Source organism: Schistocerca cancellata, chromosome 2 (genome assembly GCF_023864275.1).
Source record: "Schistocerca cancellata isolate TAMUIC-IGC-003103 chromosome 2, iqSchCanc2.1, whole genome shotgun sequence".
NCBI lineage: Eukaryota > Metazoa > Arthropoda > Insecta > Orthoptera > Acrididae > Schistocerca > Schistocerca cancellata.
The window spans coordinates 880,983,361-881,002,692 of NC_064627.1; the positions used below are offsets into that span (position 1 = coordinate 880,983,361).

Consider the following 19,332-nt stretch of genomic DNA (forward strand, 5'->3'; position numbering starts at 1 on the left):
GAGGTCCGCTATGACTATGAAGATGTGAAAAGTTTCTTTTGAATACCTATAAAATTATAGCGATAGCGGATCTCAAAAGGACCAGTTCAGAGTTCATCGGCTGCGTGCAGCGTAACTTAATTATTTCTCTCGCCCAAGATATTTAACTTAGCCACGTCATAATTTTATTATAAATACTTACCTGCGTGCTAAATGCACGATTAAATTAACAGCTTCATAAGCCATCAGCAAAAGAAGCTATAAATTATTATGTAACTTGAAGTGGTGCGTTACTAGCCCAGCGGCCAGTCGTGAGAGCCAAGTTAGAGCCGGCGTTCTCTTAGCCGTCCGCACCGAGGCTATATATATAAGAGCACTGCGCGAGTAAGAAAAGCCCCAGTTCTCTCCAGACGCTGAATAGCACGTCAGCTGTGTCGGGAGTCGCTTCGCTACGGTAGCGCTGCTACAAACTGCCTCGGGTGCCGTATTGAGTTACGATGTATACGCGTAACTGTGAAAACATTTCAAATGAGGGATTATTTTTGGAATGATTTTCATTATCTAGCTTCAGTTTGCGTGTTGTTGTATTTTCACGTGCCGTCGCGGGACAGACATTCTACCAATCATTTTAGCGTGGCGTTTGATGAGATTTTCTCATCAAATTTTGGCGAGCATTCTTTTGACATTCAATTCGGACATTTATAGTTGCATCAGCGAATTAGACTCTGAACTGCTCTGTTTGTTAGGTTGTTGGGATAATTGTGATGTTATCAGTGAATTTCAGAATATACTCAACTATTTTGGAAAATTGTTTTTGATTAGAAATCCCGAACAATCTCCTACTTCTTCAGAGCTATAAGCTGCAGCTATAATAATATTCTCAGGTTAAGTGGGCACTAGGAACTCTCATTACAGGCTCCACGTTTCGTTAAATCACTTTCTGGGTGCCAAAAAGCAAAGAGAGAGCCTGTGTTGAGAACGGCGAAAGACAGCATTATACAACATTCCAAAAGCCGGGAAGTGCAGTGTTTTTCCCACGTTTAAATAACAAACTTTATTTCACAAGCAACTTTGCTTACTCACTCGCCGCCCCACATGCTGATTACTTTTTTACATCACCATTGTGCTAACTTGCAAAAGTTTAATCTTCAAGAACAGTTTATGAAACATATCTACAAAACTTTTGAATACCGCAGAATAACACCTAGGCCTCTTTGCATCCGAGCTTGGAATCATTACCACCTAGATTTTCGACGATTGAGCCATGAGTTCACAACGAGACCAGCGTGGGAAACACGTAAAGATGAGTGCCTAGTTTATCCATCATTTCATGAAATGACTTTATTAACTGTGCGGTAATGACACCTGCCACATAATATAACTTTGTTGTTGCCCGAAAATGCAATATTTTTGACCTTTGTTGTGGTATGGTCGTTAGAACCCCTATGACTACTTTGCCGCAATAACCATTTTTGCCCCGCTATCTCTTTCATGTGGTCTACCTGGTCTTGGTTTAGTTGTGGTCATTCCTTCAGAGTCACATTACCAACAGTCAATTTGGGCAGCTTTGGAACGACTGAAATGTTGCCGATGGATTTGTTATTCAGATGACATCCAATGACTACTCCACTGAGCTCTGCTGATCGAACCTTTCTGCTGTTACCACATCCCTACTGACAACACAATAACCCTCGCATCCTTTTATAGTGGTGGATCTAACGCTCGCGATATGTAACGAACAGTTCCACATTATAAAGGGGCCCCCACACTTTTGATCATATAATGTGCACTTAGTAACAGCCACACATCACTTTACAGACATCCGTAGTGTGGAAGTGATCGAGTAAAAGGTTTCTTTATTTTTTTATGACTGAAAAATGTGCGTTCATACCAATTTTTCCAATGAATTCTGCGGTCAGCAAATCCAGAAATTAACGGTAATATAACAGAGTGAGAAGGCGGTTCCTCTTCTTTCGTATTCCAGCACAGGGTTCAAACGTGGACTGTGTAAGGAGAAACTGAAGACCAACAGGATGCGGTCTAACAAGCTGGAAGATTTAACATCTTGTTAGGTTACATACTGAACAACCCTCGCACTATCAAAGAACGAGGCACTGTAGCTCCTAGTGTAGTCCAAACTAATCAACGCCTTGACTCCTTGGGGCTTACGGTCCGACCTTGCGCTGGCTGCTCCCAACTCCTCGGCACTGCTCCCTCGGACTTGACCGCCTGGGCGCTTACCTTGCTCCGTGATGGGCGAGACGAGCAGCAGGTTGACGCAGGCGGCGCCCGTGTCGTGGCCCATGAGCGTTACGTTGGTGGGGTCGCCGTCGAAGGCGGCGATGTTGTCCTTGATCCACTGCAGCGCCGCTATCTGGTCCAGCAGCCCCAAGTTGCTCGCTGAGTCCGGACCGAACTCCGGGCGCAGGAAACCTGCAAAAGCGCAATACTCCACGTTACACACCTAAACAAATTCCTTAACCCTTCAAGATCTTCTGGCTACAATTGTATACATCATCTTTTAGTGTGTCTTAGCTGCAACAGAAATATGATTCCACAATGGAAACCTCATATACACATTTGTGAATGTTCAGACATTTCATAATATACAAGCGCTAGCAACCGTTGGGCATCACTATAAAGATATCTCAAGTCAATGTAGCAGTTTGCAGCAGCTTGTGCCAGCCAGACTACATGTAAGTAGTTGATTAGTTATAGTCCACAGTATAACTGAATATTATTGTTGCCATTTTGCTTGGTAGTTAGTGAGTGATCAGTTAATTTATTATAACAGTGATGGCCAAGCGGTTGTAGGCGCTACAGTCAGGAACCGCGCGACCGCTACGGTCGCAGGTTCCAATCCTGCCTCGGGCATGGATGTGTGTGATGTCCTTAGGTTAGTTGGGTTTAAGTAGTTCTAAGTTATAGGGGACTGATGACATCAGATGTTAAGGCCCATAGTGCTCAGAGCCATTTGAACCATTTTTGTTACAATGGTGATTATTTTAGATTTAGTTGCTTTGGTCCATATTATAATTTTGGAAACGGGTACATAGTTTTGTTCCAATCTTGCGTCTAAAATCATTAAAAAGTCACCTAAGAGCATTACAGCATAAAGAATAAATTTCCTTCAACAGAAAATAATTTCAAATCTGACATGGATATAAACAGACGGAAAAAATCCCATCATAAAGCAATATTTAATGTAGAGCAACGAAATTTCGGTAAAACATTTGTCTTGGATATATATTAACATCGTAAGTTCACTAGCTAAGGGGTACACGAAAAAAGCCATTGTAAATGTAAATGCTAGTATACAAAACTGGCCATTAAAACTGCTACACCAAGAAGAAATGCAGATGATGAACGGATATTCATTGGACAAATATATTATACTAGAACTGACATGTGATTACATTTTTACGCAATTTGGGTGCATAGTTCCTGAGAAATCTGGCAGTAATAACGGCCTCGATAGACATGGGCATTGAGTCAAACAGAGCTTGGATGGCGTGTACAGGTACAGCTGCCCATGCAGCTTCAACACGATACCACAGTTCATCAAGAGTAGTGATTGGCGAATTGGGACGAGCCAGTTGCTCGGCCACCATTGATAAGACGTTTTCAGTTGGTGAGAAATCTGGAGAATGTGCTGGCCAGGGCAGCAGTCGAACATTTTCTGTATCCAGAATGGCCAGTACAGGACCTGCAACATGCGGTCGTGCATTATCCTGCTGAAATGTTGGGTTTGGCAGGGATCGAATGAAGGGCAGAGCCACGGGTCGTAACACATCTTAAATGTAACGTCCACTGTTCAAAGTGCCGTGAATGCGAACAAGAGGTGACCGAGACGTATAACCAATGGCACCCCATACCATCACGCCGGGTGACACGCCAGTATGGCGATGACGAATACACGCTTCCAATGTGTGTTCACCGCAATGTCGCCAAACACGGATGCCACCATCATGATGCTGTAAACAGAACCTGGATTCATCCGAAAAAATGACGTTTTGCCATTCGTGCACCCAGTTTCTTCGTAGAGTACACCATCGCATGCGCTCCTATCTGTGATGCAGCGCCAAGGGTAATCACAGCCATGGCCTCCGAGCTGATAGTCCATGCTGCTGCAGACGTCATCGAACTGTTCGTTCAGATGGTTGCTGTCTTAAAAATGTCCCCATCTGTTGACTCAGGGATCGAGACGTGGTTGCACGATCCGTTACATCCATGCGGATAAGATGCCTGTCATTTCGACTGCTAGTGATACGAGGCCGTTGTGATCCAGCACGGCGTTCCGTATTACCTCCTGAACCCACCGATTCCATATTCTGCTAACAGTCGTTGGATCTCGACCATCGCGAGCAGCAATGTCGCGATACGATAAACCGCAGTCGCGATAGGCTACAATCCGACCTTTATCAAAGGTGCGCATTTTTCTTCCTTATACGAGGCATCACAACAACGTTTCATCAGTCAACGCCGGTCAACTGCTGTTTGTGTATGAGAAATCGGATGAAAACTCTCCTCATGTCAGCACGTTGTAGGTGTCGCCACCGGCGCCAACCTTGTGTGAATGCTCTGAAAAGCAAATTATTTGCATATCACAGCATCTTCTTCCCGTCGGTTAAATTTCTTGTCTGTAGCACGTCATCTTCGTGGTGCAGCAATTTTAATGGCCAGTAGTGTATTAAGAGCCGGAGTTACCGCCAGAATGTTGAATGCAAGCATTCAAATTTCCATGCACTGTGTTTCAGAGAGCCGGACGTCAGTTAGTGGAATGGAGTTCCATGCCTGTTGCACTTGGTCAGTCAATACAAGGACGGTTAATACCAGTTGTGATTAACGCTGAAGCTATCGTCCGATGTTGTCCCATTCGAGCCTGATTCGAGCAAGATCTGCTGATGGAGTAGGGCAAGGCAACACGTCGACACCCTGTAGAGGGCGTTGGGTTGCAACAGCTGTATGTCGGCAAGCGTTATCCTGTTGGACAACATCACCTTGAATGCTGCTCATGAACGGCAGCACAACATATCGACCCACCAGATGGATATACAGATTTGCTGTCAATATGCGTGGGATAACGACTAGAGTGCTCCTGCTGTCATACGAAATCGTACCCCAGCCCACAGCTTTAGACGTATACAAGCGTGTTTAGTACGCAGACAGATTGGTCGCATGCCTTCACCCATTCTCCTTCTAACCAACATATTGCCATCACTGGCACTGCGTCGGAATCAGCATAACTAATCTCCACTCAGTCCTCCAGTAACCTCTCGCTTGTCACCACAGAACTGCAAACGGCGGCAGTTTGAGGTCAGCTTCCTTCAAGAAACCGAGTAACAAAAGTTCGTTGTGTCAATGTGGCGTAAACTGCCTCTCGAATTGCTGCTGAAGATGCAGTCCGATGCGCGCAGACCCATGCGTCGAAACCGACGGGCTTTCCTCTCCGTAGTGTCACGTGACCGACCGGAGCCCGGTCTTCTTGCGACCGTACCTTCTCGTGACCACTGCTGTCAGCAGTCATGCACAGCCGATACATTTCTCTCAAGTCTTTCTGCAGTATCGCGGAAGGGACATCCAGGTTCTCGTAGCCCTGTTACGCGAGGTCGTTCAAACTGAGTGATCTGTTGATAATGGTGACTTTGTTGTTTTAAAGGCATTCCTGACTAACATCAACTCACCATGTCCAGTCTCAAAGGTAACTATGCTTCAAATGTCTCTGAGCACTATGGGACTTAGCTTCTGAGGTCATCAGTCCCCTAGAACTTAGAACTACTTAAACCTAACTAAGCTAAGGACATCACACACATTCATGCCCGAGGCAGGATTCGAACCTTCGACCGTAACGGTCGCGCGGTTCCAGACTGCAGTGCCTAGAACCGCTCGGCCACCCAGGACGGCTAACTATGGTTCATCGACCGTTAGAGCGTTTATTTAAAGCCAATATGATTTGCATCCTCATAGTGGTGCTACTTGCACCACTCTTATGGAATTACCGCAAACTCTGATTAGACGTCAATTTTATGATGTAGGAACGCGCCTACCAGCTTTTCTTTACTACGCACAAGTCCTTCTTGTTGTTGCGATATTTTTTTATATCAGTGTACATAGACTGATCCAGAATTCGTGCACTAACAGTACAACTCTCCCGTGAATATTTTCGGTAGAAAGTGGAAGTCAAAAAATAAATAAATAAAAAAAAATGGCAACACCGCAGTCACTTGTTTGACTGTGAGTACTGTCTAGCTGCTCTGTCAAGTTAAGTGCACTGACTAGAGGTTTTAGTATTGGAATATTTGAGTTCATGGATCTACGTGTATATTTGCTTCTATTTTCCTGTACATTGTTTCACTTGAGTTTCGTTACAGCCCTTCCCCCAAAGTAAAAGAAAAAGAAACAGACAGACTCCATCCCTCTCCTTCTCGTCCTATCAATGCTTCTGTCACCCCGTTTTTATTATACGATATTGCAGTGCCTGTATTATTCTGAATTACGACGTCAAGTTCCATTGGACGTGCATGCAATATCGTATTTGTCCGTCGAAATCGGGCAAGCGACTTTCAAATAAAATGTCTCGCCTGTACTGGAAAACACATAATGGACGTACGAGTACAGGTTGTTCAAGCATGGCTGACAACATATGGAAGTTGTGGTTTGGTCGTGAGCCGAGGTCGGAGAGCCAAATGGCGCGGCGTGGTAGCTCAGCCTGTTCGGTCAGAGGGCTCTCTTCTGTGCCGTCAGAGTTCATGAATTTTCGACCAGTCTTTAGAATAAACCGCTGTACACTTAAAATGAAGTTCATAGTAAAATTTTCTTAAAATCGTAGTCGTAATGCACAAAAGTCATTTCGTTCATCTGATATCACTACCGTAGTCGATTTCATAGGAAGTAACCATCAAATGAGTCGTCTAAAAAGAAAGGAAAAATGGGGAATACTACATACTAGGAAACTCAATTACAGAGTCAAACCAACTTCAACACACAGCTATACACAGTTGATACATCGTACATGAATTCGTCGAAGTGTTTGCTGAACAGACCACGAGAGCAGGCCACAAAGGTTGTCCATTATTAGTTTCACTTTCACACTGGTTATTTACCGATATTTGCGACCGCAAGTGAGCAGCTAGTAACTAACGTATCGTATTGTAGTTGGGAGTCATTTAAACGACCTCTAGATTGTCTAGCTTACTTGCACCAGTAATTTTTTACTATGGAAGGTTTCGCTTTGAACAAGATGTATAGCACAGTCTATACTAATTTTATAAATGCGAAGGTAACTCTGTCTGTTATGAGTTCACAACTAACACAATGAACCGGTTTCCATTAAATTTGGCATGGAGACAGCTTAAACCTAGTGTCTTTTGTAATCTTCACTGTGGCAGTACCTCCAGCTGCGATGAATTTCTAGAACTATTTTATGATGCCTTCAGCTGACATTCTCTTTATTTGTCGTACGATTGTACATTTTCGGCCTCAGGCCATTTTCAAAAATTTTACGGACGAAGATAACGTGTTCCTAAAATAACGAAAAGTTATTTCCAACTCTTTTATGACAATTACGTGGAGTGATAGGAGCAATATACAATTAAGGAATCCATAAAATACTTGAAAACGGCCTAAGACCAAAGTTGTACAATCGTACATGAGATAAAGAGAATGTCAGCTAGTGTGCTTTGTTTTGATGTTGCGGAATGTGGTCGTCTTTTGTTTTTGTGGTTGTGAAAGCACCTGCTATTCCCCTGTGAGGTACATAAACGGACCCGCAGGCGAACACTCTCTCTCTCTCTCTCTCTCTCTCTCTCTCTCTCTCTCACACACACACACACACACACACACACAGAGGGAAAAAAATGTAAACGCATAAACACAGAGGAGTAGCAGAGGGTTCCACATCCTCAACAGCAGAAAAAAGTACGTATGATGTGTATACAACTGCAGAACATGCAAATGAATATATATTCCATGTCAACGAAACGCAGTGCAGTAAAACCTTAACCGTGTTGAAGAAAGTTACAGAAAAACCATAAATTGTAATATCATTTTAATACCGTTTAATAGGTGTAAATTAAGGCATAAGAACTGTTTACGATCTTTGCAAAAGAAATTAAAAGAGAAACCGCACTCTTATAGTGAGTGACCCCTGAAGTAACTTTGAAAGAGAGCGAAACACGCTTGGTCTAAATAAGACTTTAATTACAGTTGAAAGATTGTCTACAACCTACGTTAGTTGTAAAAAGAGTATAACACTGCAGTTGCATTTACGTAGCTTATGTAATGAAATACCAAGTTTGGTTTATTACGTACTATGCCCCAACAGAACAAATAGTCCTGTCACGGGAAAGCCACGTATAACACTACCGTCTGTCATTGCTGTACCATAACCTTATAGCTGGAAGCAGGTTGTGTACTAAAACTAATTTGTTACAGCAATTATGGTATAAAGCAACAGAGCAGTGTTACCATCTGAGAGGAATTATGTTACGTTGACCGTGTTGTACCTAACGGAGGTGGCTTATCGGAAATGAAAGTCAGAATTACGTAAATATTTGAACAGCAACAAACAAAATTTTGCCTATCTGCACTGATTAACTGATAAAGAAAACGATCGCCAGCCTAACTAGGGAAGACAATGATTAACATTCTCATTCAAGAAAATAGTTATTAGTAACTTTAATGGATAAACACAACCTATACTTTGTCACACGCGAGTGCAGTGAAGTCTGACACATACATATGTTTACGGTAAGACTGAAACTAACAGTTAGAGCAGCACAAACTATTTGCAAAATTATAACAGATACCGAAACACACTATTACTTTCAGGGCTTACACAAACTGAATGGTCTTTATAACGTTATTATTACTATTAACTGCAGAATCATTAATTGGATATAGATTAAGTCTCTCTCAGTTAAATACCTTACTGTTTAAAATGAAAGTTAATTGGAATCCACTAACAGATAGCTTCTCACTATCATTTGAATAAAGAAATTATGGTTTTCGTAATTAGTGGTCTTCCCATTACTTGTTACCTAGCATTAACACAATAGACTAACTGTGGATCCTGTTATATTATTAATATGAACTTCCAATACACAAGAGAGACAAACACTTAGCAAACATGAGTATATAACGTTTCACAACTGCAGTTTTCCACTTTTACTACATTGAGAGACAAAATTAACATATATGTAAGATACTGACGCACCTAATGCGATTTACAACAGGCAGTAATGTGATCATTTACAAAGCAAAACTTTATAAGCCTCAGTCTTATGAACTATTAATGTGAAGTTCGCAACAACACTTTAATCAGCAGTTTTATTAGGAAAATTATTTTCAGCAAGCACCATTAACTTTAACTCACTCTATTGCCACATTAACTTTAACTTCCTTTTTACTTTGTTCAAGAGGCATTAATTAGCAAAAAAACTGGTCTTTAATGTTCTTTCAGTAGGGACACTCAGTAATCACTTTAGTTCAAACGGAGAGGAACCTGAGAGGTGTTATGATAAGGAAAAAATCAAGGTAGGTACAGAAATTGAGTTGTAAGTTACCTTATATTTGTGCACACTAAAGCATCCAATGAGCTGATCCTTCACTGAACATTAGCAAGTTACCTTATATTTGTGCACACTAAAGCATCCAATGAGCTGATCCTTCACTGTACGTTATTATAGCATTCCGATACAGTGATTGCGCAATGTGGTGGCACTTGCATGTTGGTAGGTGGATTTGCAGGTAAAATTGCTGGACTCTGTCATTTCTTGGTGGCGATGACAGATACAAATTCCAGAATAGTTCCAGCTATTTATCCATCCATCCGAGGCATTGGAAAGTGGCAGGAAAAGCCTCTCTCGGAACCAGCACAACATGCAACATTTACATGGCAGTGCAGAGTTTGGAAGCTCGTCCCCGACTCGTAGCTCGTTCCCGACTGACTCTTATTCCATCTTTTCTACCTAGGCCAACCACAATTTGCGCGCGCTACACAGTTCCGTTCCCGAGGGGAACCACAACAACTTTTACATACAGAATAACTAAGAACCCTAAGTGAGGATCAGCAGTTTACATAACAGCAAACAAACGCATTAAATAACACAGAACATTTGCACATAGTAACATTTCTACAAAAAATTATTCAAACAGTAATTACAATTATATACAGTAAGTTTCGTTCCCTCTAAATGGGACAAAGAATTTAAATGACAGATATACTACATTGCATAGAATCAAATCATAACGTCAAAGTTTTTACGAAGAAAGGAGTATACAATTTTGTGTTATCGATTCAGACAAACACATTTACAGAAGCTCAATGATGTAACATTAAATGAAACAAAAGCAAAATACATCCGTACAGCATTAGAGCTATGGTGTTACAAGAGTATATTTTTAAGACGTTCACAGTTTTCCCCGCATTCATTAATCCTGTGCGGTGTTTCTGAATGTGAGGAACAATAACAGCATCGTTTGAATGGAGTGAATAATCATACCTTTGGCCGAATGTCTGATTTCAGACCGGTAGAGACACATGAGTCTACTTTACAGTTAAGCCACCTGGGCGAAGCGCAATAATTAAAGCCATCTGCTCAAGTAAGAAGGTGATTAGGATAATTATGTCACCCAGTGGGCAACAGAATCACGATACACGAACATCAGGGTCGTACTGAAAAGTGTGACAGTACTTACATCAGTTATAGGGGTATTTGCAGCTAGAGCTAACACTGTCGTGTAGCATTACATGGAAGTGATAGATGATAAAGAACACACACAATAAGAGAAGCTTTCCCCGGATGATTTTATATAATCTCCTGAGACATTAAAACTGTGTGCCGGACCGAGGCTGGAATTCGATACGTTCGGCTTTCGAGGGCAATTTCTCTAGCTTATGAGCTATCCATGCTCGGTTCATGTACCGTCTTCACAGCTTTACTTCCACCAATAACTTTCCCATAATTTCCTCCCTCTTCTTTCTTACAGAAGAAGGGCCGGCTCGAGGGATAAGGGTAGGAGGCTCAAATCGTGCCACCTTCCAAGGCAGCAGGTTTTCTGGGGAGCCGAAATCTTAAATTTTAATATGGTTACAAAAGAATGTATTAAACACCGGAAGTTTTGTATAAATGAAGAAGTTTGAGAATAAGTTGTAAATACAAATCAGTCAAAAAATAGAGTGCCCTATTGGAAATTGTCTATGGTATTGGGAAACAGTTGACAAAGGATGAGCTGGAGTTGGTCTGCTTGGCTGCGTCTTTCAGACAGTAAAGATTGCAACTCGCAGTGTCGGCAATTATATTGCTGCCATACGCCTACACAACACGTCAGCTTGAAAACCCCTGCGGATGCTAAAAACTTCATAATAAAGAACTAAAGGTAAATGTCAGTATAAGATGGCATAACTATTCCGTAAATATAGCTATAGCGCTGTTGTCAAAAAAACACTTTGTAATAAATTGAGAAAGAGTAAGTAAAATATGCACTTCCCGTCACAAGCCACAGCCTTCTGAATCCAGACATTGTGATTAAGGGGCTTTTAAACGTTGAAAGATGTGTACCATTCTCTCCCCAGCATTCCCTCTCCTTTCGCTCTGCCATTAATGCCATTTACATTGCTCTTGTTCTTGCCACTGCACCCGATCTACGCCCGGGAACTGGATGTTTGTGTTGTCCTCATCATTTCATCATCATCATCATCCATGAAAGTGGCGAGATTGGACTGATAAAAGATTGGGATATAGTACGGGCGCTGATAACAGCGCAGTTGAGCGCCGCATAACCAAACACCATCATGATCATGATCATCATCAAGTTCCCTAATTAGTTTTTTCTGTTTAGTCTGTATCTTCTTTTAACTTTTCCCGGATTTCTTTTCTTCCTAAGTGTTTAAAATAATACGGAAAACTGTCAGAGCTTATTTTGGAGCTAAGACAACTAAAATTACCTGCACGAACTGTTTACATAATTATTAATTTTCGATACAGTAAAGTGCTTTCAAAACTGCTTGTTTTGTGCAGTGAATCATGGTCGTAGTATGACGAAAAGTGCTCCATCACGATATTCGAATTTAGCCGTTTTCCATTTATGCACTACGGACACAGTAAACAGTCACTGGTGATTTATATACTTTTTTCAACAAACTGAGCGTTTATATGTAAGAAATGCGCTATATTGTGATGTTCAACTTTGAACGGCAGAAGACGATACTATCGAAGATACGGTACTCGGCTGTGCTGGTTGTAACAGGTCTCACATCCCACGCTACCACCTGCTCAGGGATCGAGAAAAAGTGAACGGATTTTAGTTATGTGTTCTGAGAGGGACACTATTTTCGTTCCATGATTAATTTTGCAGTTATAACTGAAGATGCAAGACACTGCAAATTTTCACTTCTGCTTCACTGAGTGATTCCCCATACCTGGCTCTGGTCTTATGGGCGTGTAAACGTCAAATAGACGAATGAGTAAGTGTGATACGTGGAAATAAGACGTCATGGATGAATGATATTGTGAAAAAAGTTCATTATATCTGAAAATACAAGTAGGGGATAAAACGGGAGGGGATATGGTGGGGGAGGGGGGAAGGCGGCGCTTGAAAATTCTGTAGGGGTGGCAAAATCGGTACAACCGACCGTGTCCAGAGTATTCGCGCTGGTTATGCAGGGAAACTTACGCGAAGTTTCGTGGCTTCAGGCGGCCAATTTACATTTCTCTTCTGAGGATGGATGAGATGCCTCGACCCCTACGGCCCTCGGTTTTACTCGGTGCCTACCAGCTGGTGCATCGATCGTCCATCTCTACTGGTGCACCTGTTATCATTCGTAAGTGCGCAACCTTCTGTCGAGCATCGTTCTCTCGTTGTTTTGCTCAAATAAAACAGTTCCAAACCAAATATTTTATTAAACAAGTATATGTGCAAAATAATCACATTAGTACTGAGCAGAAAAACAACAGTTATGTTTATTCAGATAACAAAAATTCCTGTAGTAGTTGGTGTTGGAGCTGCATTTTTTTAGATTGATGTCACCTGATAGGTATACCTGCTTAAAGGAAGTCCCTCTAACTAAGGGTTCACCTTCAGAGGATGTCATCATTCCAAGTAGAGAAGGAATTAGCACATTTCATCAAAATATAAGAGGTATTAGAGATAAGGTTAGTGAAATGATTATAGATGTTGACTGTGAAATTATTGGTATGTAGGAACACCACTTAAATAATTCGACAGTTCAGAGGCTTCCTTTACTAGGATACGGATCAGCCGGCTGTTTTTCAAGAAGTTCCTTGCGGGGTGGGGGAGTGGCCATATACGTAAAAAACAGTATTCCATTTGAATCCATAGACGTATCACTACACTGCACTAAACAGATAATTGAATGTTGTGCAGGCGCAGTTGAATTTAGTGAAACTAAACTTCTAATTGTTGTTTATTTTAAACTTGTCGTGGCGTAATGGAGAGTCCATTAAATTTCGGTCACGCAGCCGCGCAAATAAAATTTCCTCCACTGATATTTCGGCCGCCTATCGTCCGGCCATCTTCAGGATGAGTCACAAGACTGACGACAAGATGCCAAACGCGGCCTTATATGCTCCACCGCGGCGGTACTGCGCTTGCGGGTCACAGATGCTGGTCGGCGGCAGAGAAATACGCTTACTCATGCGCCGCCTGTGACGAAGGCGTACAGACATTCGATTCGCTTGTGGATGTATGATCGGCGGCGGTGACACCATTACGGCTCCTCTGCAGTTTAATTACCCCAAGAGCCGGATTCCATGCTTTGTCCAAATTACACCCTTATCTCTATTTGTTAAATTATTAGCTAATCTAATCTCTATAGCTTCCTTGGACAGATTCCCAAACATAAGAGGAGGATGTTAAAACCTTCACGTCACTGTAATTCATGGAATGCCCTGTATCAATACAATGTTCGGCCACAGCAGACTTGCCTGGCTGTAATAAGCGTTTGCATCCTCGATGCTCCTCACGCCTCTCATGAACGGTGCGTGTTGTTTGACCTATGTACGACTTCTCGCAATTTCCGCAAGGAATCTGATACACATCCGCTTCACGAAGCTGTAAATCGTCCTTCACAGAGCCGAGTAAAGCGGAAGATCACCTTAACACAGTGTTTCTCAAGAATACGGCCTATCTTCGAGGAAAGAGCACCCACATAGGGCAAAAACGCACTAGATCTGAAGGAACTATTATCTTCTTCCCCATAACATACCTGCATTTTAGGTTTTGCATCGAAAGCTCTACGAATTAGTTACGGAGAAAACCCATTCGATTTAAAAATGTTCTTGAGGTTTGTGAGCTCCTCTTGCAAATTGCCTTTATCGGATATACAGTGCGCCCGATGCACTAAGGTCTTAAGGACACCTATGGTCTGTGAAGGATGTTGGCAGCTACTGGCATGAAGATATATCGGAAACCAACACAGAAACTCACAAAACTTACAAACTTTTCACTGTCCAGGCTGTAATGAAAAATACAAGAATCCACGAACAGAAGACTGGATTCAAAGTCTCAAGTGCGAGGAGTGGTGGCATGAATCCTGCTCTTGTTATTAAGGTTCTGGACACTTCATTTGTGATCTCTGTTAAAAAGATTTTTCTCCGACAGGAATATTTTTGCATGTTTTTGCTGGCAAGCCTAGATTTGTTCATTAGGTCAAATATTCTATCAACAGTAACTGTTATATGCTGAGAAGCAAGGTATATTACGTTTATGTACGCTACAAATTAAATAAATGACGAAGAACTAAATTATACATATGTTTTTCTCATCTGATAATAATGCGCAGATTTACCCGACTAGAAACGCACTCTTACCCCACGGTCGGGTAAGACTCATATAACAGGCAAAATTCAGATGAAATGATAGTAAAAATAAAACTGTAATTTGTTACGTTTCCTTCAGTATATCGCTATTTAAACCTTAGTTGCGCAGTTTTGTCCCTCTTTAGCCCATATGCTTTCAAACCGGAACTGAAGAGTTTCCTCATGGGTCATTCTTTCTACTCTGTCGACGAGTTCCTTGAAAAAATAAGGTGATTCTTCTTGTATTGTTGATTGTGCTCACTTACTCTTATAGCTTGACTTTTTCGGGTTGATAAACATTTTACTTTTATCTGTTATTACTTTCATGTTGTAATTTCGTGTACTGACAAGTTCCATGAGAATACATCGCTGTATTCCAACTTAGAATACAATAAATTTTTTTGAGAGAGAAAATCTTCTCTCCACTTATCAGCAAGCATTATAAAGCATTATTGGTGCGAAACTCGACTGATCTCTTTCTCGCACGATATCCTGCGAATCTTGGATGAAGGGAAGCAAGCAGCATCCATAGACCTAGATTTCCCGAAGGCGTTCGACAAGTTGCCTCACTACAGAATGTTAAAGAGGACCCGAGAATACAGAAAATGTTCTCACATAGGTGAGTTTCTTGAAGACTTTTTTTTTTTTTAATAGAGCTCCGTACTTTGTCCTGGATAGGAGTATCGTCTTTGGTGCCTCAGGGAAGTATGGTAGGGCATCTCTTGTTCTCTATATGCACAAATGATCTGTCAGTTGCATTGGACAGCAGTCTCTGACAGTTTGCTAATAACGCTCTAGTCTATAGGAAAGGGTCACATTAAGTTACTCTACGATACAAGATGAGTTGGACAGAATTTCGATTTAGTGTGATGGATTGCAGCCTGCTGTAAATGTGTAAAATTGTGGGTTAATGTAATTGAGTAGGAGAAAACAATCCTTTAATACTCAGATACACTGTTAGTTGAGGGCAGCTGTAGACAATTAGATCGATCAAATATCTAAGCGCATTGTTGCAAAGTGCAACGAAATATCATGAGCGCGTAAAATCGGGTGTAGGGAAGCCGATTTGTGAACGCCGGTTTAGTGAGAGATAATTTGCGAGCAATTCTTGAGTACTGCTGGAGTGTTTGGGATTCCCACCAGGTCAGATTAATAGAAATCATCGAATCCATGTCCAGAATCTTAAGCATGGCTGCAGTAGCAACTGTGCAAATGTAATATATTTAGTAAAAACAGCCACCAGTTGCGGAAGATAGTAGTCAATAGCTTTTGACATAGGTTTCAATCCATATAAGTGTTCCTTCTTAACAGGTCTTATTACCTAGGATTACCTTATTAACATTTTATAAAAAGACAGTGTAAATACAGTAGACATTATTACAATGTGCAATAAAAATACTTCCACTTGTTATCACAAATGCAAAGTGAATGGCCATGTTCAAAACACTACAGAATGGCCGACTATCTAAGTGCCTAAATGGGTACTGATAGATTTAAAAAAAGCCAAAAGTTATTAAAAAAAGAGTCACAACTTACATTTTACATACTCTCATGCCAAGGTGCCAATACGTTTTGTCATAACTGAAATTGAAAATCGTAAAAACAGACGTCTATCGTTACAGAGTGCTGATATACTGTGCGACCTGGTCAGATACAAAGGAGAGCAGATTTTATGACTGCAGTAAATAAATAAATAAACAGCGGAGATTCCGTTCGCCAGCTCCACAGGTATCGAAAGTTGGAAAGGAAATTTGTATGCTCTCTGGTAGAGTACTTTGAATTGGAGTGCAATATTGGGAATCCGATTTTAGATTTTTTTTAAATGATGCACTGAACAGCTTCCGCACTATACTTTTACAGGCCTACGGTGGTGTTAATTGTACGGCAGAAATAAAAGATGGAACGTGAGGAACATCGGACAAGAAGAAACACGACAGACTAGATACCCAATGAGGACACATTTCATCTGAATGCATGTATATGTTTATTATTAGCGCAAGGAGCACCATATGTTAAACAAATTTCTTTTCAGTCTCAAGGAAACGAAGTTATTTAATGGGAGTAAGTAGCGTGTGCGAAACTGTCTTGATGACCTTGCTTTCCAGTAATAAAAATTTATCTATTAGAAGTTTGATAGAGAGGAAATGCCGTTATCTGTGTGCTATGAGGAGCATTACATTCTCTCACGGACTTAATACTCTGACAGAAGGCTGAACGGAGCACACAGCTTAACAAACAGCAAAATCAATATGCATTGGAAAGAAAATCTGGCAGTTCAGTCGTCCTCCATGCTGGCTCTGTGAGCTGCTGCTTCCTGAACAGCTTATTGCTCTTTCGTTCCAGGAAGCTTAACGACAGTCATGACGAAATGAACTCTGCAGGTTTCACGGAACCGATTTCCAAATCACTGCTCCTAAATATTTCGCTGAATACAACGCAGAGCGGGCTTGTTAGTTTCAAATGATCCTAAATTAATATGGTTAAATGGTATCTGAATGATAAACTCTAATTACCTTTATACAGGGTGTTACAAAAAGGTACGGCCAAACTTCCAGGAAACATTCCTCACACACAAAGAAAGAAAATATGTTATGTGGACATGTGTCCGGAATCGCTTACTTTCCATGTTGGAGCTCATTTTATTACTTCTCTTCAAATCACATTAATCATGGAATGGAAACACACAGCAACAGAACGTACCAGCGAGACTTCAAACACATTGTTACAGGAAATGTTCAAAATGTCCTCCGTTAGCGAGGATACATGCATCCATCCTCCGTCGCATGGAATCCCTGATGCGCAGATGCAGCCCTGGAGAATGGCGTATTTTTATTACAGCCGTCCACAATACGAGCACGAAGAGTCTCTACATTTGGTACCGGGGTTGCGTAGACAAGAGCTTTCAAATGCCCCCATAAATGAAAGTCAAGAGGGGTGAGGTCAGGAGAGCGTGGAGGCCATGGAATTGGTCCGCCTCTACCAATCCATCGGTCACCGAATCTGTTGTTGAGAAGCGTACGAACACTTCGACTGAAATGTGCAAGAGCTCCATCGTGCATTAACCAGATGTTGTGTCGTACTTGTAAAGGCACATGTTCTAGCAGCACAGATATAGTATCCCGTATGAAATCATGATAACGTGCTCCATTGAGCGTAGGTGGACGACGAAACTAAAATGAACTCTAACATGGAAAGTAAGCGTTTCCGGAAACATGTCCACATATCATATTTTCTTTATTTGTGTGAGAGGAATGTTTCCTGAAAGTTTGGCCGTACCTTTTTGTAACACCCTGTATACTATGCTCAGTTGACAGAAATATGAAGCCATATCTGTAATGTGTCACTCCATTTCCTTGTATCCATTTCCACTCCAGTGTGTTTGTGTGTGCAAGTATTTGGGCTACAATGAGGTAAAGACAGGAAAGCTTAGAGCTAACCGTAGGTAGTGGGTATAGAATGAAATAGTACCAACCTAACCTAAGTAGTTAACTGCAGCAAATTGAACTTTACACAAAAGATAAGGGAGCCCATAAGAACCTACCCCTCCAAGGAGTTTGAATAGGGAAACGTTGTCTCTGCGATTCCACCATACTGAAGTTACTTTACTGGGGGGTGTAGTGGGCGGGCGTGCCGTAAGGTTCCTGGGTAAAGGTAAAAGGAAAGACATTAAAAAGCGCTGGTTAGTGACAGAAAACGGTAATGACTAATTTTCAGCATCAGTTTAAGCAGATAAAATACAGGGAAGTTTTAATCATTGTTTTCTTCTGAGTTATCAGTCTTCTGGTTTGTTTGATGCAGCACGGAACGAGATCCTCGCCCTTGCCAACCTCTTCACATCAGAGTAGCTCTTGTAACCTACGTCATAAATTATTCGCTGAATGTATTACAATCTCTGCCATCCTCTACAGTTTTTGCCTTCTACAGCCCTCTCTGGTACCATGGAAGTCATTCCCTGATGTCTTAACAAATGTCCTCTCATCCATTGTTTTCTACGTATTCTTTTCTTCTCCGATTCTATGCAGAACCTCCTCATTCCTTACCTTACCAGTCCACCTAATTTTCAACATTCGTCTATAGCACCTCATCTCAAATGTTTAGATTTTCGTGTGTTCCGGTTTTCCTAAAACCCATGTTTCACTACCATACAATACTGTGCTCCAAACGCAAATTCTCGGAAATTTATTCCTCAAATTAAGGACTATGTGTGGTAATAGTAGATTTCTCTTGGCCAGAAATGCCCTTTCTGCCAGTGCTGGTCTGCTTTCGATGCCCTCCTTGTGACGTTTTTTGCTGCCCAGGTAGTAGAATTCATTAACTTCATCTACTTTGTGACCATTAATCCTGATGTTAAATTTTAACATTGTTCTCATTTCTGGCAATTCCCATTACTTTGTCCTTCTTCGATTTACTCTCAGTATATATTCTGTACTCATTATACTGTTCATTCCATCACCAGATCATTTAATTCTCTTTCACATTCACTCAGGATAACAATGTCATCAGCGAATCGTATCATTGTATCCTTCCACCTTGA

General features: G+C 41.4%; 1 protein-coding gene across 1 annotated transcript in view; it reads right to left on the reverse strand.

Moving 5' to 3' along the window:
- The window catches only part of LOC126159513 (uncharacterized), a 420,587-nt gene that overhangs the window by 326,729 nt on the left and 74,526 nt on the right, over positions 1 to 19,332 (reverse strand). Inside the window, exon 3 of the mRNA XM_049916555.1 lies at positions 2,221 to 2,412. Within this exon, the coding sequence (XP_049772512.1) occupies positions 2,221 to 2,412 (192 nt within the window). The remainder of the gene's footprint in view (positions 1 to 2,220; positions 2,413 to 19,332) is intronic.